Source organism: Carcharodon carcharias, chromosome 15 (genome assembly GCF_017639515.1).
Source record: "Carcharodon carcharias isolate sCarCar2 chromosome 15, sCarCar2.pri, whole genome shotgun sequence".
Classification (NCBI taxonomy): domain Eukaryota; kingdom Metazoa; phylum Chordata; class Chondrichthyes; order Lamniformes; family Lamnidae; genus Carcharodon; species Carcharodon carcharias.
In genome coordinates this window covers 46,301,072-46,326,696 of record NC_054481.1, presented here as the reverse complement: position 1 = coordinate 46,326,696, position 25,625 = coordinate 46,301,072, and the positions used below count along the sequence as shown (strand labels likewise).

Here is a 25,625-nt window from a genome sequence, read left to right as displayed (position 1 = left end):
TGTCAAAGCCAAAGTGGACAGGTGAGAGTGACATGACCCACTGGCTAGAGGAATGTGCAACATTGTCTTGCTATACTGCCAATCAGTCTGCTATCTTCCATCTAACAAGCAGCAGCTCTGAACAAAGGTTCAGTCCAGGTGAATGACTGCCCACCCTTTCATCCACACTGTTTCTATTAGAACTCCTGTACCAGCACCTATAAGACTAATTCACATCTACATGCCCATCCCATTGTGGAAGTCATCTCTACTGGAAAATTGAATTATCCAGCATCAATTGACAACCTGCCGACCTCGGTGAAAGAATACACCATTGGGCTTTGATTCTGGACTCATATGAAACAATAATTCCTTACTCTGCGGTCCTTGGCCTGTAAATCTTCCTTTCTGTCCCCCCCTCTAGTGTTTGAGTATGTATGAATTAACCACCCTTCTGAATTTACCCTATCTCAAGTTTACCCCCTATCCCAAGTTTGCTGTGGTGTTATAAATAAAAATTGGATCACACCAAAACTTAGGGGTTAGGAAATACACCACCACTTATAACGGGGGAAATCAAAATATCTTTCTCTTTACCTATGGGTGGTGAGAAGAGAAATCAGGGCTGTTTAAATTAAACCACCTCCTCCCCATACCACTTGCCAAAATATAATACCTCATGCTTACCTACATTGAAATTTATTTGCCAATTATATGCCAATTATGCAAATTTATTAACGCTACCTCCGTGTTGTCTATCCACAAATTTAGAATTTAAGTTTAAATTAGTAAAAATCGTGAACAACTGTGATCCTAGCACTGATCCTTGTGGGGCTTCATTTTACACCTCCTGTCACTCTGAATAGCTACCTTTCACCCTTACATTGTACTCTATGTCTAGCAGCCAGCTAGCTATCCATTCTGTTACTTATCCCCTGACTCCACAGGCTCTGACTTTATACATTAGACTGTTATACCACTACCCCTACTCAACTCCCCATAATCCAAAACAGAGAGCCATGTTCGTATCTAGAACAAAAGGGAAAAGGTCCAAAGGCAGACACCTCAATCATTGTTTCACAGCTTTTAAGCAAATATACAATATCTAGTGTAACAAATCCCAGAGTTTTGTCAATCAGATTGTGAATAAAACCTGAAACGTTCTGATCAATATGGTGCAGTTAGCATAGCCTAGAGAGCAAAGACACATTTACGGAAACTCAATTATTTCTGCTAATTAGAGTTTCAATGCTCTATCTTGTCATTGTGCCACTTCAGACTATACACACTAGCCTCTTTTTGACATTTTGGCAGGAGGCCTATATTTTAACTCTGTTGTTCAATTAATTGGGGGAAATTAAAAGACAATTATTAATTTGGACAGATAGGACAAGCATTTGAAAGTGTAAAACTTGTTAAGCATAGGTCAGCAGCATTGTGAGTTTTTAGATAATTTGGACTTGCAGCTGTTTGTGCACACTGTTGCTGCAATAAAATTCTGAAGAGGAAATCCATGGAATCAAAGATCTGTTTCAAAGTTTTGCTTTCATTTGTACCTTGTGAATTTCAATCACGTATTTTCCTTTTCTCCAGTACAATACTTCAGAATTTTTCCCCCAATTTAAGATATACATTAAGGATTTGCACATCTTGTTTCTGAGCTGACTGTCTCTATGGTCATACATTTGCACTTTTTATTCTGTTATTACTGTTTATTCTTTTCAAAAGGTGGTTTATCTGTTTTGATTTTTGTTTACTGTAATGCAGTTCTAAGCTTTGTTTTGTTATCCATTTCTCGATTTACATCCATTTACCATTGACGCTATTCTATTTCTGAAATAACGTGCTTTAACTGACAAAGTGGATGTGTTCAAAAAAGATTTATCTTGCAGGCAAAGGAAATATGAGAGCTAAAATAAATTGAAAAATGCAGTGTGATCCCAGACAAATTACTTTCACCAATCATCCATATAGGATAATTTGGTTTAAATCAAACTAGTTATTAAAAAAAGTTTTAAAAAAGATTAATATACAGCAGAAAGGTTTATGTGACAAGCACTCCTGGATCGTTAACCCACAACAATTCGGTTGTGAACTGAGTTCTGGTAACCCTTCAATACAAACTGCGTAATACCCAATTCCAGCAAAACAAACCCTAGTTCAGTATTTATATATGGAAGTCATTCTTGACAATGTATTGTTCTATGATTTAATCTAGCACTTGTATGACGCAAGGAAAATAAAATAAATGTAATGTATTGTGCCACACATAATTTGGTTTCAGCAATAGTTTTATTTCTCCTCAGGACTGGTGCTGAAAATATTTACTGATTACATTAAAAGTGCAAATAGGATAAGTGACATGTGGGCAGTGGTTTATTTGAAACCACCTTGTGACATTGGAGGAATACACAGCCCTTGAATTTGTGGATTATGTAACCTTATGTCCTGCAGGGCTATTTTTGCAGTAACCTACTGCTCTTTGTGATTTATCTAATACAAACAGAAGCCAGCCACTGTCTCTAACTGTTACATTTAAAATTTCTACAGGACCGGGAGCTGTGGGGCACTTGAGTTTTACAGAAATACTTGACACCTCTTTGAGAGTCAGCTGGCAAGAACCGCAGGAAAAGAATGGGATCCTCACAGGTAGAGAAAAAAAGTATTCAAATTTATCTTTTGCTGAAAGGAGGAAAGTGTAGATCATTCAAGGCACTTTTCCTTTTACCTATACTTATCAAATTATCTGTAAGCATTCCAATTAGTCAAACCGTATTGATTACTGAATTAGTATTCTAATTAGTTAAGCTCTATTAATTACAGAATTAGTAAACAATCAGCAACTGCAGTGAATTTTGTATTTTAAATTGGCTTAGACCAGAAACCAGGCTGTGTCTCCATGGAATGTGGCATTAGAAAAATATAAAGACCTTGTATTTGTATGGTACCTTTCATGGCCCCCAGACGTCTCAAAGCACTTTACAGCAATGAAATATATTTGAGGTGTAGTCATTGTTGTACTATAGGAAACAGAATAGCCAAATGGTGCACAGCAAACTCCTACAGATAGCAATGTGATAATATTTAATTGGTTTAGATAAGTAATTGGTTTATTGAAAAATCATCATGGTGGCATGTGCCGAATTGTGATGCTGATGCAAATAAAACAAGTGATCATAGTTCATAGTTATAGACAGTCATAAAAATAAAGTAAAATTTTAAAAGGATTGCACAATTATGAACATTTCAGAATACAAACAACTGCAATACGTTGCAAAATGCAGGTCTCCTTAATTTACAGAATAAAAATGAAATGCCTACTGCATTTTGTATTAAAGTCATAAGTTGACATTGAATTCATTAAATTCTCAATTGCTTACAGTCTATTTGAGTTTTATGAAGCAGGGGATTGAGCTGTCTCGTAGACTATATTTTATATAGTTCTATATTTTATTTGTGGAATGGTGTCTTTTATCCTTAATTCCATCGCTCAATTACTTTTGTGTGGTTGTGGCAAGAGTGCAATGAGAAGTGGGATTCAAGAGTTTTCTAGCAAAGTCCAGATAGAGCTTTTTCTACCTTTCAACAAGGCAACACATATTCAGTTGTTCGATTGTCAGAGTAGCTTTGATACACGTTATCTAGGATCAGTGCTTGTTTCTGAATACTTTTAATTATGTTCACGTACTCTTTGGCAAGTCCAGTATTCCAAACCGGTGCTGTTTGTTCAACAATGGGTCTTATGTAACTATTAAACACAGTGAATAGGACAGTTTGAGATACATTGCGATGTTTGAGAAGCTTGTGAAGTCTTCCATTTGCTCTCTCAAGCATTTAAGGCATTTGGTAATTCCATATGAGATCACTTTGAATGTAGATTCCTAACAGTTTAATGCACACTTGTTATGCAATCTCAGTATCATCTGAAATTGATGAGGTGGGTGGGGAGATCAGGAACGTTGCCCATGTAAAACAAATTCCATAACACTGCACTTTTGAAGGTTCAGTCTCATGTGAATGCCCAGCAGTGAATCACTCAACAAAGTGATTGCCCCTTGTATGTGAGGTGCGTTGCCTTGATTACTCTAAGAGGGTCAGGTCATCGACAAATTTATAACAAATCAATACAGGCATTGTTTACTGAAAATATAATAGAGCCTGATTTGGTTCCTTTGGGACCCTAGCAGATAGCATTATCCAACTGGATGTACTTGATTTTGTATTGAACACATTGTTGCCTATTGTTTGGAAAGTCCAAGATCCAGTGTACACATGATGGACTCACTCCTAACTGAAGCAGATTGTTGATAGCAGTGTTATGGTCTAGAAGGTCAAATGTTTTAAAATCAGTTAACACTACTGCTGATGGTGTTTTCTGTTTGCCAGCATTAAGACACAGCTGATTGAGGAGATCCATGAGACAATGGACTATGATAATTATGTTCTGTTACTAAACTGCTGGTGAAATCTTTCATCATAGCAGATTAGATAATGATCAGATTATTTTTGTGATGTTGATTGAGGGATAAATATTTGTCAGGACACCGGAGATATCTCTTCAAAATAGTGCCATGGGATCTTTGATGACCACCTGAAAGGGGAGTGAAGGTTTGTGGGGTTTTGGTTTAACATCTCATCCAAAAGAAGGGAATTGAACCCACAATTTTCTGACTCAGTGCTACCAGCTGTGAACAACGGCTTACATTACAGTATTTGACAGCAAAGTGTGGACTGATCCAGATTCTTCTGTACACTCTTCCCCTTTAGCGTTGACACAGGTATTTAATGGAGCTGATTGGGTCTTGCCCGCTAGTTTGAGAGCCGGCCAGAACTCCACATTGTGTCTTTTAGAGAAAGCCCGCCAAATTAGTTACCACTTGGGCACTTAACTGGGCAGTGATAAACCTTCCCAGGATTAAGGAATCCAGGGATGGAAGTCCCACCTGCTGAAAGCTGCCAGCCAATCAGAGGTTGGCAGCGTTATTGAACAGCAGCCTCCTGGGAGGTGGTGACTCACCTGAGGCTCAGTATTGGTGCTGGACCCCAGGCCACAGGTGAGTGATGGCAGGAGGGGGATTGGGAGAGGGGATGTGAGGGGTCGGGGAGGTTGGGAGTAAGGGCAGGGTGGGGGGATGAGTTTGGCAGCAAGGGCTGGAGGTTGTCCACCTTCCTGATGCCAGGTCCCTTGGGCAGGCATTGAGTGCCTGACAAGGAGGTCCCCTGTCCGCACATCCAGGGAGCCTGCTAACAAACCTGACATGGTTTGCTTTTCAGGCTTCCCGCATGGTGAGTCCCTGCCTGCTGTTGGGTGAATACTATTGGCGACAGGATAAAGTCCTTAAGTGGGAATTAATTGCCAACTTAAGGGCGTCAATTGGTGGAAGGTCAGGGAGGCAGTCCACGATCTTCCCACCACAGACTTAATTGGGATGGAGATAGAAAGGTGCTGGGGTCTCCACCTGCTATCCTCCCATCTGATTAATGTCCAATAATCCCTTAACTGCCGCCAAACTCACCAAGGGGTAAGGTATTAAAATTCTGCCTACAGAACCTACCCCTACCTCAGCCCCAGTGCTCCCAGACATCAAGATCCACCTTGGTGCCAAGTCTTTAATTCTGCCTCCTCAATGTTACTAGACTTGGGACTCAATCCTATGTGCTTTTGGATCATGGTATCAATTTCCCTTATATTCCCAGACCCAAGGTTCTCCCTTTAAATGCTTTGAGACCAAGATGTCATCCTTCAATACTAACATATTCCAGGATACCATCTCCCAGAGCCTGCTATTATTTTGCCAAGAGCCACAACCACATTTCAACTTCTTCTTCAAATCCATTGCATTTGCCTCCCATCTTAATTTGTATTCTTGGCTTTAAAAAAAGAGGTAGGAGATAAAAGTCTTGTACATATATAAAGAGCATATCATGTTCAAGGTGTTCTCTGGCAGAAAAACTGATGTCTTTTTTTAAAAAGGTAACATCAATTTTCTTGTATAAAAAGGGAGAGAACTTTGAATAAAAAGTTCTCCCTTTACTCCTTCCTTGCTCTTTAACTATCAGGAATTTTGTACATTTGGCACAACTATTGTTGGGATGCTAGAAGGTTTAATAAGTTTGAAGTGCTTTCAAGCATGCTGTGGCTAGGCACCTTATCAGACTCGATCACTACCAGCATTGCAAGACTCATTGGCCTGTCAGAAATATACTGAGAGTAAACAAATCCTCCAGCAACTGGATGAGGTTGGCTGATGCAACTGCTGTGCAGTCTTCAATAGATTTTCTATTTTATGGAATTATGTCCAAATCTCTAAGCCAATGACCATACAAGCATTATTTATTTGTATATTGTTGCATGTATGTTCTTAGAACAGTTCATTGTCAGTCACTACTCGATCATTTACAATATGGCTCATCTTGTGCTCTTGATTTAATTGTTAAGCAATGTGTTGTTTTTCCTTTCTTTTTCTTAGACTTGATTTAAAAGGCAAGATATTTTTCATTTCCTGGCCTTGATCTGTTCTTGCACTCATTCAGAATCGCTTGAAAATGAATGTACATTTATGACCTTGATTAACATATTAGTAATTGCCTTCACTTTATAATCCACAGGCTATAGATTCAAGTACCAGTCTGTCTTCCTGATACTTGAAGTTGCTAATCTGAATTGAAGTGAGTTCAGTCAGTTTTTGGCATTGAAAACTTAACTTAAAGTGGAGCTTTCCTTAGTGGATGAAGACAACTGACAAGTTCATAACTTTCATTATCTATACTTAAAGGCTTGAACTTTCATTGAACAAGCCCACAGGTACCCTCTATTCCTCCCTCAGCATTCCTTGACAGGTCCATTACAGCACACTTTTCTGTTTCTTCAAGAACAATAAACCAAACTATATCCTCCACTCTCATTAACTTCACCACCCACTGTACTAGTTAGGAGCTGATTGCCTTTCCATCCCGCTCACCCTGTCCTCCGCCCGATGGGCTCAACCGCTGGATCATCAGTGACTGTTTTGTCCTCTGGAATGGCCACGATCAATGTCCGTGCCATCCATAGCCTTAATGTGGATGATTATATTGACATCAGCTTTGAGCGAAACTTGGGACACTTGCCCTTATTGAAATATCCCACCTTGTTACAATTCCTACAACCTGTCCTGTCCAAACCATTGCACTGGTAGCTTGGCCTTTATCACCAAGCGATACGATGGCCTCTTCACCAAATCCTTTATCACCTTCCCCTACATTACAACAATGACTACAGGCAGAATTTTGCCCACGGATGGTGGGTGGACAGCCGACCCCTGTCACCGAAATGGGGCCCGCTGCCATTTTGAGTGGGCAGGCCAATTAAGGCCCGCCCAGCAGCCTGCCCAACAAGAAGCGCTATGCACTTCCTGTGCGGTGGGGGGGGGAGAGGGGGAGGGATTCCCCATCTGTCAAAGTGCGCTCTTTCACGCATGCCATACGAGATGGGACATGTTAATAAAAATGACATAAACTTTATTAGACTTTTTAAAAACAGACATGAAACCTCATTCCGCCAGTGGATGAAGTTTCATGCTTTATCAGAACCCCGCTGGGGCTCCTGGTCTGCCCGCCAGCCTTAAGGTTGGACGGGCAGGTCTTTAATTATCTTAATTAGCCTGTCAATGGCCTTAATTGGCCATTGACAGGTCAGTAGGCGGACAGCTGATTTCGCTGTCCACCCGCCATCCTAAAAATTTAAAGGGACTGGGATGACGTTGGGGGTTCCTCCCGACGTCATCCTGTGTCATTTTCCTGTCGGCGAGCGGGCCTCGCCCCCAAATTGCCGACTGGAAGATTCAAGCCTACATTTCAAAATTACTTTGGCAGCTGTGAAGAATTTAGGATATCCCCTCTCTGGCTAATGTCTAGGCTGAACTAGGTTGTGTAACCTCAGTAATAAAAACAGGAAATGCTGGAAGTATTCAGCAGGTCAGACAACATCTGTGCAGAGAGAAACAGAGTTAATGTTTCAAGTCAGTAATCTTTCATCAGAGAGCGCTGTAGCTTGATTAATCCCTCCCATCACCCCATAATTAGCAACCATGCCATCAGCCATGTAGACTCATTTGCCTAGAATTTCCATCTCAAACTTTTCCCCCTTTCCACTTCACTCATCTCCTTTAAGGCCCTGCTTTCTTTCCATTGGCTCTACATCTGTTTTTCCCTCATACTTTGTGATGTGCTTTGGGTGTATTTCTACATTAAAGATACTACATAAGTAAATTAATTATTACATCGTAATACCATTTAACAATATGAACATCAGAACATCAGGAGCAGAAGTAGGCCATTCAGTCCCTCGAGCCTGCTCTGCTATTCAATAAGTTCATGGCTAATATGTTTGTTTTTCAAATTCCACATTCCCATCTACCCCCGATAACCTTTGGTTCCCTTGCCTAACAAAAATATATCTATCTCCGCCTTAAAAATATTCAATAACCCTACCTTCTAAGGCAGAGAGTTCCAAAGTCACACAACCCTCAGGAGAAATTTCTCCTCATCTCTGCCCTAAAAGGGCAACCCCTAATTTTGAAACAGCGCCCCCTAGTTCTGGACTCACCCACAAGAGGAAACTTCCTTTCCATGTTCATAAAATCATAGCAGAATAATACCAATGATCCAGAAGATCTGCTAAAATGCATTTGAGATGGAAATTCTAGGCAAATGAGTCTACATGGCTGATGGCATGGTTGCTAATTATGGCGTGATGGGAGGGATTAATCAAGCTACAGCGCTCTCTGATGAAAGATTGCTGACTTGAAACATTAACTCTGTTTCTCTCTACACAGATGTTGTCTTTCATTGTTCTTTCATTGAAAGAATGATAAAAGCTAGTGGGAGTGGTGCAGGTTGATTCACCCTTCCTTTCTGAGGAAGTCTGTCTGAAAGTCTGCACACTAAATTCACAATATCATCATAGAAGTGGTTAGACACTTCATGAAGGGAAAACGCACTCGGATATGAAAATGCCATCAAACAAGCGAAGTCCAGTTCTTACTTGTAGCAGTACAATATCCTTAATTTCATTGCACAGTGCAATGAAGTGATACAATTCATATTTAGGATTCTTAATGTACACAATCCTCACTTTATCAAGGAGGGAGAGTATTCACAAACTGTTTTGAGTAGCTGATTGCATTGGCAGAGGCCAAAGATCTAGTTGCTCACTCACTAGATTAGCAATGTCCTGAATGTTACATTGGAATTTAAAGAGAATGAAACAGAATGTACTGCAGGGATGGGGGTTGCAAATTTGATTGAAAAGGTTGATTCTGCTGCTATTAAGTTATATATATTATTGAGTTGGGTATTTATGTAGTTCACTCCTTTTAAAGGTCAACTCATCAAAATACCTCAGTGAGGTCTATCCTTTATGCCAATGTCATCCTAACTCACTTAGCCTGCACAAATCAATTTCAGGGTAATGGATTGAAAGCAAATACTAATTTATGAAAATAAAGATCTAATAAAGATCAGCAATTAACCCTCAAGTCACAAGCATTTTAGTAATTCAGCAAAATGTTGCTAATGCAATTGAATATTAGATGCTCTAGTATGCTACAGAACAATAACCAGTGCAACAGCTGTGTGGAGGTGGAGAAGATTTAATTGTTGATTTAATAACCATTCATACATGTTGAACCTTTCACAAGAGTGCCCTAGGAAGAGAGGTAAATGCTTCATGTAAAAATGCATACAAATCATTAGTTACTACCTTTATAAGATATCTTCTTAGATTTGAGGAGAAGATTGGTCTTTGTACTCTTGAACAGGCCATTCAGAACATTTGAAAATTTAATCAAAACGGTTAGCTCCTTAATCTCTTATTGAGAGGGCTTACATGGAGAGGGCAGCTTCTACATATTGCAGTGTTCCTACCTAGATATGCACTTCACAAATCTGAGTACATTGTCTTGTGTTCAGACAGCTAGTTCATGGAAAGTAATAGTAAAGAAATGAGAAAAAAAATGATTTGCCAAGTTCAGACTGTTATTGTTGCTACAAAAAAAAAATCAAGACTATATAGCTGACTTGCGTATATATACATGAAACACAACATCGTTAACTGATACACAAGAGACTAAATGAAAATTCTAATTGAGGTCGAGTAAGATCTAACAATCAGCAGGTTAACAATTCATCATCTAGTTTCAAAGTTCTTAAAACGTTAATACTAAATCTGAAGAAACTGATGATTACTTAAATGTAAGTGAAAGTAACTAGTTAGTAAAATGTAAAAAGCATAAAAGCCAACTCAGCCCTTAGGCGGTGTGGGTGAAATTAGAAAATAGTGAAATGATTGTCTCAAAGCATATTTTACAAGTTAGGACATAACAGCAGGACAACCCCCGTGGAAATTCAAGGTGTTGAACTTCGGATTGGCAGTGATCCAGGAGCAAACAGCAGAGAATAGCAAAGAAATTGGTCTCTGCTTAAACAAAACTTCCAGCATCTTCACACAAGACAGAAAATATGGAATTTTTTTTGCACGTTTCAGTGATGTTGGTTTCAGTCAACAAAAAAAAGAGGTTGTCCTGCTCCCTTGCCATTCTTCTTCTGTAACTTTATTTCATTTCTTTCTCTCTCCCTATTTTTCTCACTCTTTCTCCCTTTCTCTTTCACCTTTTTATTCCTTCTCTTTCTCTCTTATTTTCTTTGTTTTTCCCCTTTCACATTTTTTCTCTATGTCGCACAGTTATACATTCTTCTTCCTCTCTCCGTTTCTTTTTTGCCTTCCCCTTTGCTCTCTTCCTCTATCTTCTTTCTTTTTGTCTCTGTTTTTGGTTTCTCTCTGTCTCTTTCCTCTCTCTCTCTTTCCGTTTCTCTCTCTTCCTCCTTTTCCACCTTCTCAAGGGCAATTAGGATGGGCAATAAATGCTGGCAAGCCAGTGATACCCACAACACATCAAAGAATTAAAAAAACCTACAAAGACTTAAATGCAGCCTCAAGGAGCTGAATTTTCAGGTGCCCCTGGAGGTGGGAATGGAAGGTGAGGGATAGGGCAGTCCCAAATTCCCGCCCAATTAATTAACGACAGTAGTTAAGATTGTTAAAGAACTCATTCAGTGCTCCTTGAGGGGCATGTTCTGATTTTGATGGCAATTGGTCTGCATGCACTGTCTGGGGCATACCAGGTGAATGAGGCCGCCCCAGGGAATTAGGTGGGCCCCATGAAAGGGTGAATGATGCAGAGAGGGGACTGAGCCATTGGCACACAGGTGCTATTGGTTCAGCGCAGTTTGTGGTGGGAGGGTAAGTAAGGGCTTGGAGTGCAAGGGCTTGTTACCCTCTTGGCTTCGTGGGTCCATAAGAGAAGGGGGCAAAGCTTCCAAACAATTCTGGACCACCTGACACAAGGAAGGCCTCAGCTGGTAATGGGAATATGACTCTGAGATTTTGGGTCCAATGGTGATGAGGAGCAACAACCTCTGCAGTAAGGGCAGATCCTTGGGCATCTGGAGGACAGAGAAGAGGGACAAGGGACAGGAAAGGCACAGAAACCATATCCACGACATAGGATTTAGTGGCGAACAAGCTTTTACCTTGTGATAACCAAGAACCACTGCTGCTGGTGACTGTGACTCTCCAGGCAGATTGTCTCAGAGACCTGTGCCCTCATTGCTGAAGTTCTCACATCTCACAGACCGCTCACAATGACCTGCCAGTGACCAGCAAAGTCACAGTCGCCTTGAACCTCTTTGCTTCTGGTACCTTCCAAGGATCTACTGTGGACCTTAGCGGCACCTTGAAAGCAGCTGCACAATATTGCACCTGAAAGATCACATGCCCTATTTGCCAGAGGTGGACAGTAATTCAATTCTAGGCAGATGCAGCCTTGCAGGCACAGCAGGCAGTGGGTATCACCTCCATTGCTGCACCCCCAGTATCATCAATTGCACCCATCAAGGCACCTATGTCATCAAGTTGAAACTCTGTTTCTTCCTCTACAGATGCTGTCAAGACCTACTGAGTATTTCCAACATTTTCTATTTTTCAAAGAGCTTGCTATATGCATGAGCTCACTTTCCTGGCAGCTGCCATGATTCCTTCATCCTCCGGCAGCCCAGCCTGCTGCAACTCTTCATTCCATCGCCCAAACTCCATGGAAAGTTTCTAGGTGACAAGGGATATGCTGAAGGAGATGGCAACTCATCCCTGCATGAGAGCCTGAGACAGAGGCACAGTGACAATACAACCAAAACCATCTGCTCATGAGGACAACCATTGAGCAGGCCATTGGGCTTCTGAAGTTGCGGTTCTGGTGGCTGGACTGGTCATGTGGAGCCCTGCAATACAATCCTGCAAGGGTCTTGCTCATTCTAATAGTCTGCTGCATTCTCCATAACGTGGCCCTCCAGAGTGGTATGGACATTGAAGGGGGTGACACCCTGCAAGGATAGAGCTCATTGGAGGAAGAAAAAAAACAGGAGGTGGAGGTAAAGATGTAGAACTAGATGTAAAGATGTAGATGTAGAGGTGGTAAAAACAAATACTGCGGATTCTGGAAATCTGAAATAAAAACAAAATGCTGGAAAAACTCAACAGGTCTGGCAACATCTGTGGGGAGAGAAACAGTTAATGTTTTGATTCCATATGACTTTTCTTGAGAGAATGCACTGCAGAAGTTAGCGGTGAACACTTGAGGTGCCCTGGCTGGGCAGGGAGTTGACTAGGTCCAGCGCAGGAGGTCCAGAGGAGGAGAATTATGCTGTATACGTGCCTGCAGGCTAGGTGTTCACCTCACCTACCTGGCCTTCTCTCCTGCAGCAGCTGTTGCTGCTCTGCCTGATCTTATCTCCTCCCATTCTGTCTGGGAACCACAGGGGATCCATTGCAAAATGATCATGACCAAGCGCTCACTTTCTCCTGGGGTCTCATATAAACTGCCCAATATGATAGAGTAACACAGCCCTTTTTTTATAGGTGAAGTTCTCGGTAATTTCTAGAATAAATGTTGTTAAGGTCTTGACAAAATGTTCCAGAAGTCCCAGATGTGTTTAACAGTCCTCTTCAAACCTCCAGCTTCAAATGAACAGTAAAAGATGATTAAAACCTTATAAGTAGCACTCAATCCCCTGCAATGAATTGTTTACTCACAATCAGCCTTTCCTATCGCATGTTTCAAGTTCTTTACCAAGGGTTTAAGAAGCCGTTTTGTCCACATAGGAGACTATAGTATCCAGGGAAGGAACTGAGAACATGAGAAACATTTTTACAGTGTTTTGAGGCTGAGCAATGCACTACAGAAGTTAGTGATCGAAGCGGAAGCAGTATCAGCACTTAAGAATAGGCTAGATAGTTGAAGGAAAGGGATATAAGGGGATATGGGAACTGAACAGGCGTTTGGGATTAGGATTATTGCTCATTTGGGGAACAAGCACTAATATGGTCAGGGTGGCCTCCTTCCATGCTGTAATTTTTAAACTGGGAATGAGTGGATAAATCGTCACCCTCAGTATCCCAGTTAGTTCTCTTTTACAGGCAGGCTGCCCAATTAGACTCCACACAATTTTTGTCAAAGAAAGTAAAAATTGCACAGAGTACAAAATGAGCTGGGTGTGAAATGGGTCCACACAGTGGTAAAAGTGAAAATTCACACTTCTGTGCTGCAATCACTAAGTTTGTAAGTGCCCCTGTTAACGGCACTCGTTGGAGTACATTCACCATATGGACTGCAGCCATTCAATAAAAAGTTACACCACCACCTTCTTGAAGACAACTAGGGATGGACAATGAACCGTCAGCCATTCCAATGATGTCCGCGTCCTGAGAATGAATAATGAAAAAAATGTGCTGTTGTACGGTACAAAAATTGTTAATGTTGGCAGCTGAAGATCAATTTAATTCCTTCCAATCCAGAAATCTGAGTTGAAACTTTGCTGCCAGATGTTTTAGATTTAGATTATTTTAGATAAATTCAGATACAGTAAAACATACGTTATAAGAATTAGAATTCTAGCAACTGATCAGTTTCAGGCTTCTAGCCAGCTTCAGTCTTTCAAACCTTGTGGATATCGGTTACTAATGAATTCTGTTGTATTCTAATGCAGCTTCAATAATTTAGCTGAAGGCTTTAGATTTTTAGTTTTGTTAATTGAGACATAACAATTATGGTATAATTAATCTATTTAAATCAATTTCCTATTAAAGTTTTTAATTTCATACTAATGACAGGAAAACAAATGCTGTCTCTATTGATGAAACCCAATGATGACAATGATTTATTGATGGCAAAACGTAAATGTATGTTGCAAAGAAAATGTTAATTTGCTCAATTTTCATTTTAGCTTTTTACTTCTCCCAGAAGAAAATTGAATGCTGTTATAATTGTATCCTACCCTTCTACCTATACTGTAGTTCGCAGCATACAAGATGACCCCTTTTTTTGGCACCAATTTCATGTTTAGGCTTATACTCGACTTATAAGCTGACGCTCTTTCCTGCTACGAAATACTACACTTGTATTAGGAGTTGGTCTCAAATTTTCACCTCGGAAATGCATGTTTTACTCGCCTTATAAGTTGGTGCTTGGGATCAAACAGGAAGTACGAGCCATGTTGCTAAGATGATGTGGAAACTTAAGACCCCCTACGTAGATCAGACTGCACATGATGAATGACAAAAACAGGTCTTCCGGCAATAAGAATGAAATACGAAGGTGATTTCAAGCTAAAAGTTGTAATGGTTGCTAACTCGTCAAATAACTGTACTGTAGTGAGGGAATTTAGTGTTAGTGAAAAACTGCTGCAAGAATGGAAGAAGGAATCCGCTTTGAAGAAAATGCCCAAGACCAAATGTGCCATCAGAACAGGTACCAGTCATCGGCCTGATCTTGAGCAAATGTATAGGAATGGGTCCTCGCAAATCATCAGAATGGTTACATCGTCACCATAAATGCAAAGAAGTGGGCAAATCAAGCCGCAAGTCCAGCACTGGTAGCAGCTTTATGGAATGAAAATATCTAGCCTTGTGGCAGAAGACCCAGACTGCTAAGAGACCACCAAAAATATAATTTGCCAAAATTCAGTTTCCAGAGATTCTTCATCAGGCAGCAGCAAAAGCGTGAGTACTTATGTCACGTTGGCAACATGAGTGAAATTCCCCCGAATTTCAATAAGCCCAGCAACTGATCTCTGGAGTGCAAAAGTAGCAAACAGTTCTAGTGAAAAACCACAGAAGTCAAGATTCACAGTGGTACATACCTGCATGGCTGACAGAACAGAATGAAAGCCTATTGTAATTTTCAAACATAAAACCATGCCAAAAGTCAAGCTCTGTACCAGAGTTTTTGTGCCTATTCATGACAGCAATTGGATGGTTGAGGAACGAGTGAAGTTCTGGATCAATATGTGTAATAGGCATCTGGTGGCCATTGCAAAAAATGCAGCTTATTAGTGTGGGACATGCTTAGATCCCATATAACCAATGGGATCAGGAGGCACCTATGAAGAAATAACACCCAAATTGTAGTTATACTAGAGAGTCTTATGTCCATGTTTGCACTGAATGGAATAGGTGGGATAGTTGATGAAAAAACCTTCAAAAGTAGCAATGTGCATGTGGCTTTATGTTTTGTGTGTTTTATCATTAAGTCGTGAGATGCTGTTAATGCACAAATTGTCTTCAGAACATTCAAAAAATGTGAAATATCCAACTTAGTGCCTGGAGAGGAAGGTGGTTTGTTGTGGAGGGATGATTTTGAAAGCACCAAATCTGATCCAGAGTGGGATCCTCACAATGATGCCATAGCCAACGTGACTCAAAATTAATTCGATTAACCCTTTGCTGTAAGGATTTTTGGATGAGTGCCCAATTGGAATCAACCCAATTTACCAGTAATTTGTTTTAACTCTTGGGTTCAAATGAGACTTTAGACCCACAGTGTAAACCAATACTGTTCAGATAGTAAATTCAAAGAAAGTTATGATACAGAATTAGTGAAGTACAAATGTATAAGAATCATATATCCACACATTAAAACTTTCTCAGTTTTAATGCACACTGCATGTATCAGTAACGAAAATCATTCCCCATTCTTTTTCTACACTAGACTAATTTTTAACCAAATAACCCAAAAAGAAACATGACATACTTATCACATCCAACAGACCTTCACAGCATTGAGTTAATCAATTCCACAAAAGCGTGTATCCCCTTCCTTCTCATGAATAAGTATCCTTCAGTCAGAATGCAGCTAACCTGCGAGAGGTATCCCTTGAGGTGGGATTTTAGCCCCCTTGGGAAGGTTCAAGACCCTCCTTCACCACGTGCTAATAGGGTCGCATCATCCTTTGATTTGGCAGACATGTTCTTTAATTTAGCTTAATTGGTCTTAACCTTAGTGCATAATTAACCTTGATAATAGAACAATGAACTGTTCAATGTGGTAATCTCATTTTGAACACACAACTTTTATATTTTGTATCAGATTTTTAGCTCCAAGCTTGTTCTAATCAAAGTTATGAATTTGGTCACAGTCCACTTATCTGGTCATGAATGTCTTAGTTTCAGTTCTTTGCCACCATTTTGTGTTATAAACTTGAAGTTGAGTATCTTCTGTCTTTATGCAAAAAACCTTATCACATATTTAATATAAAATTGTGAATTTAAAGTCCGTCCCTATAATAGAACTAATAATTATTGCTAATCAAATCTGTTGCCAGGTGCCCTTACCTGTTGTTGTCATGGCTACACATAATGGAATGTAAGGTCATTTGTTTGCAGTATTGGTCTTAACATATATGAACTCTATTTTATGATCAGGTCATTAAGCTTAAAAGAATATGGGTATACACATGTATATAGATTTTAAAAAACTATTCTATCTTAATACTTTTAAACTTAAAAGTGTGAATGTTCAGTGTCCGTTCTGCTAATTGGGATTAATTCTTTGGCATGCCACCAAGATACATTGCTTTCAATTAAACCATTTATTCTGGCATGTGTTTTGGTACGTTTGTTAACATGGCTAAAGGCGCACACATCCCTATGTTGTTTCTACAACTAAATGCATTAAATATTAAGATTACATACTGTTCTTGTTGACCCACAGAAATACAAAAAAACTATTCTAAGATGTCCGGCAGGTCACATGCTGAACCTGAGATGTTTGCTTCTGGCTATGTTGGCACAATTCGCTGAAAATTAGGTGAATTAGCTTAAAATGGGCCTAAAAGTGGCTTAAATTCCATCGGATGGTAGGGCACTGAGGAGTGCGGAGGAACAAAGGGATCTAGGAGTTCAGATACATAATTCCCTGAAAGTGGCGTCACAGGTAGACAGGGTTGTAAAGAAAGCTTTTGGCATATTGGCCTTCATAAATCAAAGTATTGAATATAGGAGTTGAGGTGTTATGGTGAGGTTGTATAAGACATTGGTGAGGCCAACTTTGGAGTATTGTGTGCAGTTCTGGTCGCCTAACTACAGGAAGGATATCAGTAAGATTGAAAGAGTGCAGAGAAGATTTACTAGGATGTTGCCGGGTCTTAAGGAGTTGAGTTACAGGGAAAGATTAAACAGGTTAGGACTTTATTCCTTGGAGCGTAGAAGGATGAGGGGAGATTTGATAGAAGTTTACAAAATTATGAGGGTTATAGACAGAGTAAATGCAAGTAGGCTCTTTCCACTTAGATTAGGAGAGATAAACACGAGAGGACATGGCTTTAGGGTGAAAGCGGAAATGTTTAGGGTGAACATTAGGGGGAACTTCTTCATTCAGAGAGTGGTGAGAGTGTGGAACAAGCTGCCCTCTGACATGGTAAATGCGGGCTCACTCTTAAGTTTTAAGAATAAATTAAATAGATACATGAATGGGAGAGGTCTGGAGGATTATAGACTGGGTGCAGGTCAATGGGATTAGTGGAATAATATTTTGCCACAGACTAGAAGGGCCAAATGGCCTGTTTTCTGTGCTGTAGTGTTCTATGGTTCTATGGATGCTGAATACAATGACTTTGAAGGTTTTCAAAATGTTCTGAATGTGTTTGAAGGTATCCTTGTAGAACTATTTTTTTTTACTCATTCATGGGATGTGGGTGTCACTGGCTAGGCCAGCATTTATTGTCCATCTCTAATTGCCCTTGAGAGGTTGGTAGTGAACTGCCTTTTTGAACCACTGCAGTCCATGCGGTGTAGGTACATCCACAGTGCAGTTAGGGAGGGAGTTTCAGGATTTTGACTGTGCAACAGTGAAGGAATGGCAGTATATTTCCAATTCAGGGTGGTGAGTGGCTTGGAGAGGAATTTCCAGGTGGAAGTGTTCACATTTGTCTGCTGCTCTTGACCTTCTAGATGGTAGTGGTCGTGGGTTTGGAAGGCGCTGTCTAAGGAGGCTTGGGGAGTCCCTGCAGTGCATCTTGTAGATGGGACACACTACTACCACTGTGTGTCAGTGGTGGAAGGAGTGAATGTTTGTGGAAGGGGTGTCATTTCAAGTGGGCTGCTATGTCCTTGATGGGGTCAAGCTTCTTGTGTTGTTGGAGCTGCACTCATCCAGGCAAGTGGAGAGTATTCCATCACACTCCTGACTTGTGCCTTAAAGATGGTGGACAGGCTTTGGGGAGTCAGGAGGTGAGTTATTCGCAGCAGGATTCCTAGCCTCTGACCTGCTCTTGTAGCCACAGTGTTTATATGGTTGAGGTGTATAAAATTATGAGGGGCATAGATAGGGTAGACAGTAAGGAACTTTTCCCCTTGGTGAAAGGATCAATAACCAGGCGGCATAGATTTAAGGTAAGGGGCAGGAGGTTTAGAGGGGATGTGAGGAAGAATTGTTTCACTCAGATGGTGGTGGGAATCTGGAACTCACTGCCTGAAAGGGTGGTAAAGGCAGAAATCCTTATAACATTTAACAAGTATTTGGATGTGCACTTGCAATGCCATGGCGTACAAAGCTTTGGGCCTAGTGCTGGAAAATGGGATTAGAATAGTTAGGTACTTGTTTGACCAGCACAGACTCGATGGGCCAAAGGGCCTTTTTCTGTGCTGTAGACCTCTATGACTCTTTGGCTAATCCAGTTCAATTTCTGGTCAATGGTAACCCCAGGATGTTGCTAGTGCGAGATTCAGCTATGGTAATGCCATTGAATGTCATGGGGTGATGGTTGAATTTCTCTTGTTGGAGATGGTCATTGCCTGGCACTTCTGTGGCGTGAATGATACTTGCTACTTGTCAGCCCAAGCCTGGATATTGTCCAGGTCCTGCTGCATTTGGCCAGATACTTCTTAAGTACCTGAAGTGTTGTGAATGGTGCTGAACATTGTGCAATCATTCAAGAACATCCCCACTTCTGACTTATGATGGAAGGAAGGTCATTGATGAAGCAGCTGAAGATGGTTGAGCTTAGGATACTACAATACAACTTCATTGAATAAAACGTGTCACATTCACTTTAAATTGTGTTGCCAGTGTTGTTATTTTCACATTTCAAAATGGCGATCGCCTACACCAACACCCACATTCACATTATATTCGGTGTATAAGTTGACCCCCATTTAGGGAAGGATTTTTAGAGGCTTCAAATGTCGACTTATACATCGTGATCTATGATAAATGCCAATTGACATGCAACTTAAACCAATACTTCAGGGGTTCACAGTTTGGTATTTAGAATTTGAGGTGCATAAAGATTGACTGCATACTAATGCTCACTCTGTTTTTAGTTGGGCAACATTCCTAAACATTCTGTTATCACACTCAAAACCATTACCTCCACATGTTGTGTCTGCTTCTCCTGCCAGTTCTAAGCTATTTAACACAGGCTGTTAAAAGATCAAAGCTAGTAGAAGCAGCATGCGCCATCAGATCTATTTCATTATAACACAGAAGCTGCACTCTTCAGACAACAAAAAATGCCTCTGTCTTAATTTTCTCAGATATCAATTGCCATAAACAGCAGATGTTTGGGCCAAGGGCCAAATATGACATTTGTGTTCTAAGAAGTCTACCATATTCAGCAGTTTGAGTTTGGTTATATGCTTGCTGGTGGCAAATCAGGGCATAAACTATCATTGTATCTTTAAACATTTTTTGCATATAAAATGCTTCATAAAAATGTTCTAAAGAAATATTAAAGTTCATATTTAAACATTATGTATAGCTGGCAAATTTTCCTGTCCCCAATATCAAGGCCAAGCAATCATAGAAAAATTGGAGTGGGGAAGCATTGCCAGTAAAGGAGCATCATCCATTTAAATTAATGGATTGAAAATTGGGTAGGTTCCCTTGCAGGAGTGGAATTTCTATATTAGCATCCCTCCCCACCCGCAACTCACCTGTGGTCCATCTGGGCAAAGTGCCAGGCAATCAAATACACTTAGAGCAGGATAATCTGCTTCATATCGTGCAGTAATATTTCCCTCAACCAAATAATTATACAGTTTGCTACATTTACTCTGATATGTCCTCGTCTGTTCTTGCAAGTCAGTTCACAAAATTTATTTAGTCTACCACAGTCCATGCTGATGGTCTTAATTTCTGTGTGTGTGCCAAATCTCTATTCTGCTAGCGTCTTATTCCCTCAAAAATTGTCGACAGGAGTGGAATTAATCTGTATACAGAAATCTTGAAAACATTTCTGGATGTTCTGTAGAATCAACCTTCTACTTTTTAACTCTTAACTACAAATATTTTGCCATTACTTAGCTGCTTTTAGAAGGAAGAGGCCAATGAAAGGGGACTTTCCATTAGTAGTACAGACTGCCCGGCAGTTGCTTTGAGAAGCAACAATTAAAGGAGTTAAAACTGCAGCTTCAGACAAACTGTATAAATGGGCACAGGGCTCAAGATGCACAATTAACCTTTCCCCATGGCTTCCGTTATAAACAGCATTCAAAATACGCGCTCCCTGCTAATTTACGAGACTGTAACTGGCAGTTGAGTGGTTGCATGCCTGATTAGGTGCAAAATTGTGAGAGGCCAGCATGAGTTCAAGCTAACCCGTGCTTCTTAAAGCCAGCCTGGTCCTGGATGGAAATCATTCTGGCAGTGAATTTTCCTTTAGAAAGAAACAAGAATGGAGCACAATCTCTGCCATGTTGTGCCTACGTTCTCAGACAGCCTTAAGAATGTGGACAGGAGGTGCTATATTCACACAGCACTAGGAGGCCCTCTAAATTGACAATGCAGAAGCAGTAGGAGCAGATAGCCATTGCAGTCATTGCCAACAGGCTAGTCCTGAGAAACTGGATACACTACTGCAAGAAGTTCAATGACCTCATATGAATGGTCAAGCCAAGTGAATGCAGCTTCAAATTCCATATCCTTAGAACTGAATGACTAGCCTTACACACTGCTCAATGCATGTTCCTCACTTACCTACCAATGAATACTATCAGTCACTACCCACATCTCTCATTCATAGCTTCACCATACCCTCACACACTTAGAACTGCTGCAAGCCCCACACCTACATCTCACAGAGGCCTTGGCCAGCAGCAGGGCTGAAAGCATCAAAGATGATGGTATGCTCACACCTAATCCTCTCCTTCATTCCCCATTTGCCCCCTCATTCTACACCTAATCCTCCCCTTCATTCCCCATTTGCCCCCTCATTCTACAATTTGTCTGATGTACAATATGCAGATGGTGCAAACATGCCTGTCTTGCTTTCCTTCCCTCCACTCGCCGCCACCCTTTCTTGTGTCTTTCTTCTTTCAGTTAACCAAGAACTGCCACCTGGCTAGACAGTTATTTAGGACCAAGATGTGGAAGAAGAAAATGTGACTGATGATAAGAACATAACAAGAATTGGAACAGAAATAGAACTTTCGGCACAACCAGCCTGCTCACCATTTAATAGGGTCAGGGCTGACCTTCCACCTCAACTCCACTTTCCTGCCTGTTCCCCATATCCTTTGATTCCTTCGGAGATCAAAGATCTATTCATGTCAGTCTTGAATATACTCGATGGAGCAGCCACAGCCACTTGGGGTGGACATCCCAAAGGTTCACAACCCTTTGAGCGAAGAAATTCTCCCCATCTCAATCCCAAATGACCAACTCCTTATCTTGAGGCTGTGCCCCTGTGTTTCAGATTCCCCAGCCAGGAAAACACCCTCTGCGTCCATCCTGTTAAGCTCCTTCAGAATTTTGTATGTTTCATAATGATCATCTCTCATTCTTCTAAACTCCAGAGAATATAGGCCCAATTTGACTCAGCCTCTCATCATAGGACAACCCTCTCATCCCAGGAACCAATCTAGTGAACCTTTACCACTCCAAAGCAAGTATGTCCTTCAATATGTAGACCAAGATTGCGCACACAGTATCAGGCACAGTCTCACTAAAACCCTATACAGTCGTAGCAAGGCTTCTTTCTTTTTGTACTGCAATCCCCTTGCCATTGCCTTCCTAATTGCTTGTTGCACCCCCTACTAACTTTGTGTTCCTTATATATGTACACATAAGGCTCTGAATGTCAACATTTAAAGGTTTCACACCTTTAAAAAATATTCTATTTTTCTGTTCTTACTACCAAAGTGAATAACCTCACACTACCCTACATTATACTTCATCTACCACCTTGCTGCCCATTCTCTTAACCTGTCCATATTTATTTGCAATCTGTGTTCTCCCCACAGCTTTCATTCCCACCTCACTTTGTATCATCAGTAAACTTAGAGACATTATTCTGTCTTTTTGCTTAAGTCATTAATATAGATTGTAATCAGTTGAGGCCCCAACACTGACACTTAACAACATTCCACGACAGCCTGCTAACTTGAAAATACCCGTTTATTCCATGCTTTCTGTCCATTAACCAATCCTTCATAATATGTGGTTCCCAACTCCATGAGCCCTTATCTTATGTATTAACCTTTTGTATGGCACCTTATCGATTGCCCTTAGGAAATCCAAGTTTACTGCATCTACTGGTTCTCCTTTATTTAGTGTACTAGTTGCTTCCTCAAAAAGATTTCAATAAATTTGCCAAATGCAATTTCCCTTTCATAGAACCATATTGACTTTGATCACACTATGCTTTTCTAAGTGCTTTGTTAAGATTTAATAATAATTAACAATGCACTATTAATAGATTAAATTAATAAATAGATTAACATTTTCCCAATGACTGATGTCAGGCTAACTGCACTGTATTTCATGTTTTCTCTCTTTCTTGAATAAATTCCAACCTGCTGAGACCTTTCTAGAATCTAGGAAATTTTGAAAAATCATGAGCGGTGAATCCACTATCTCTGCACCTATATCTTTTCGAACTCTGGGATGTAGTCCATCAGGTCCTGGGGATTTATCGACTTTTAGTCCCTTAAATTTTTCCAATATTTTTTCTGATATTAATTACCTTCATGTCCTCACTGTTATTTAACCTTGATTACCCTCTATTTCTAGTATGTGATTTGTGTCTTCTACATGAAGACAGACACAAAATATTTTTTCAGCATCTCTGCTATTTTCTCATTCCCAAGATAATTTATCCTTTCTCTGCTTCTAAGTATTTTTTGATGAAGAAACACCATCATTCATTCTCTCACTCGCAGCCACCAGCTCAAAAACTGACACTGCATGTTCTTTGGAGGGTAGCTTTCTGGCGTTCAGAACTCTTCAGTTCTGAAGAAGAGTCAATGATATTTCATGTGGCAGCATGGCTCTCATTGTGCATGGATTGAAGGGCAAAGACATGAGCCAGGTGTCCAGGTGCCCAAGTAGCCATCCTCTGGTTTCTCACAATGCCTCAAATGCTGATGGTTAAGCGGACTGGCATAGAATAAAGCCTTCATGACTGCTGCCTTGATACCAGGCAAGAAGTTGCATGATTTTCTGAGTATGGTCGTAGATCAACTGAATGTTGAGAAAGTGGAATCCTTTGCAGTTGTGATACATCTCTGAATTTACACGTGATGTCCAGAAAGTAATGTGCATGCAGTCATTGGCATCCTGCATCATGGGGAAGCCTGCTATCCTGGCAAGGGATGCCTGCTTCACCTGTTTCTCTCGGGAATACATTGCATTCTCTCTTTCTGCTCTCATTGCATACAGTACATCAACAATGGATGATGAACTGCAAGACGTTGAAGATGTCGCCTGCTCCGATGTGGAAGGAGCCCGTGCAAAGAAGTTGAAGGCCATGGTCACTTTCACAAACACTGAGGGTTCTATCACTGCCCTTCTCTGAGGTTGCAGGTCTGGTTGTAAGAAGTGGCAGTTTTCAATGAGCATATCCTTAGTGTAACAGGAATGGTGCACACACTGATACTCACTGAGGTTGTGAGAGGAGAAATGCTCCCTCGAGACCCTGGATAGATATGGCTTTCTGCTGAGAGCCCTTTCCCCATGCTCCCCCACCTCCTTCAAGTAATCCTACTTTGTGTTGACTCTCCTCATTTTCCACATCATGCTTTTGGCCAAAGATGATAAAAGCTACAGCACCCTCGACTGGGTGAAAGTGTTGTGGACAGAACCCTTGAAGTGAACCAAGATCTTCACCATGTGCCATATCATTCCCTGTAGACTTCGACTTTTAAGTAGCAGTACAAATCACCAAACGCACCTATTAACTCAGCAAAAATCAGGAGAAATCAATCAGCAAGTAACCTGAAAATGGTTGACAATCCCTTCAAATAGCACTGTTAGGGGGTCCTTCCTGCTGCTGAATGCATATTCAGCTGTTCAAGTTTAAGGGAGGATGTTAGCTGAAGTACTGAGGTTGAAAATGGCACCACCAGAGTTAAATCAGTATTACATGCTGACTGATGCCACGATCTGCCTACTCTGCATACTTTTGGTACAGGCTCCAGGGATAATTCATAAAGCTTCTTTAATATTAATGTTATTGTTAATGCTGTTAATGATGCTGAAACTGATGGAAAATGGTGCAGTAGAAGAAAAGGAAAACTGTTGGAAAATCAGATTCAACTGTGTATCACAAAATATGACAGTATGTTGAAGCCTAGAAATTTGAACTCTTGTGTAAAAACTTTAGAAATTATGCTTTTGTGCATCATTTACAGTTTGATCCTATTGTATGTACATCGAAAGTTATTAAAGTTTAAAGCTCCACAAGGACTTTATTAACAACCTGTACATTCGGACTTTATTTTCTGAATTTGTTTTCTGTACATGAACTGTCTTCAAACCTGCCTCGTGAATTTGTTCATTTCATTATTGCCGGATCCATTTCTCTGTAGAAAGTATTTGATGCATGACATCTTAAATGTATCATGTCACAGACTGACAAAAACAGACTGGTATTTGCTGAAGGAGCATGTATTCGAAGTTGATACCAAAGTACTTGTAAAATACTGACAGAGATCAATCTCTGTTGAACACCTTTCTGTGCTTTGTAGGTTACCAAATTTCTTGGGAAGTGTATAACAGAAATGAAAGTCGTTTGAGACGCAAGTTGTCAAATAGAACATGTGAATACAAGGTAACAGGACTTAGTTCCCTTACCACCTACACCATTGAAGTGGCAGCCATGACAGCAGCTGGAATTGGAGTTGTGACAGTATCTACCATCTCATCTGGAGTACCACCAGGTGAGACATCCTTTTATTGTAATAGGAGTGTAATTGGCACAGCAACTTTAACTTACTCGTGACTTGACCCTTTTAATTGATTAAGATTTGTTAATAAATAAGAACATAACTCTGGCTCTAC

General features: G+C 40.5%; 1 protein-coding gene across 1 annotated transcript in view; it reads left to right on the top strand.

The window, feature by feature from the left end:
* sdk1a (sidekick cell adhesion molecule 1a) overlaps window positions 1–25,625 on the top strand; it is a 954,785-nt gene that overhangs the window by 745,980 nt on the left and 183,180 nt on the right. Inside the window, exons 20-21 of the mRNA XM_041207300.1 lie at window positions 2,530–2,628; window positions 25,313–25,504. Of these exons, the coding sequence (XP_041063234.1) occupies window positions 2,530–2,628; window positions 25,313–25,504 (291 nt within the window). The remainder of the gene's footprint in view (window positions 1–2,529; window positions 2,629–25,312; window positions 25,505–25,625) is intronic.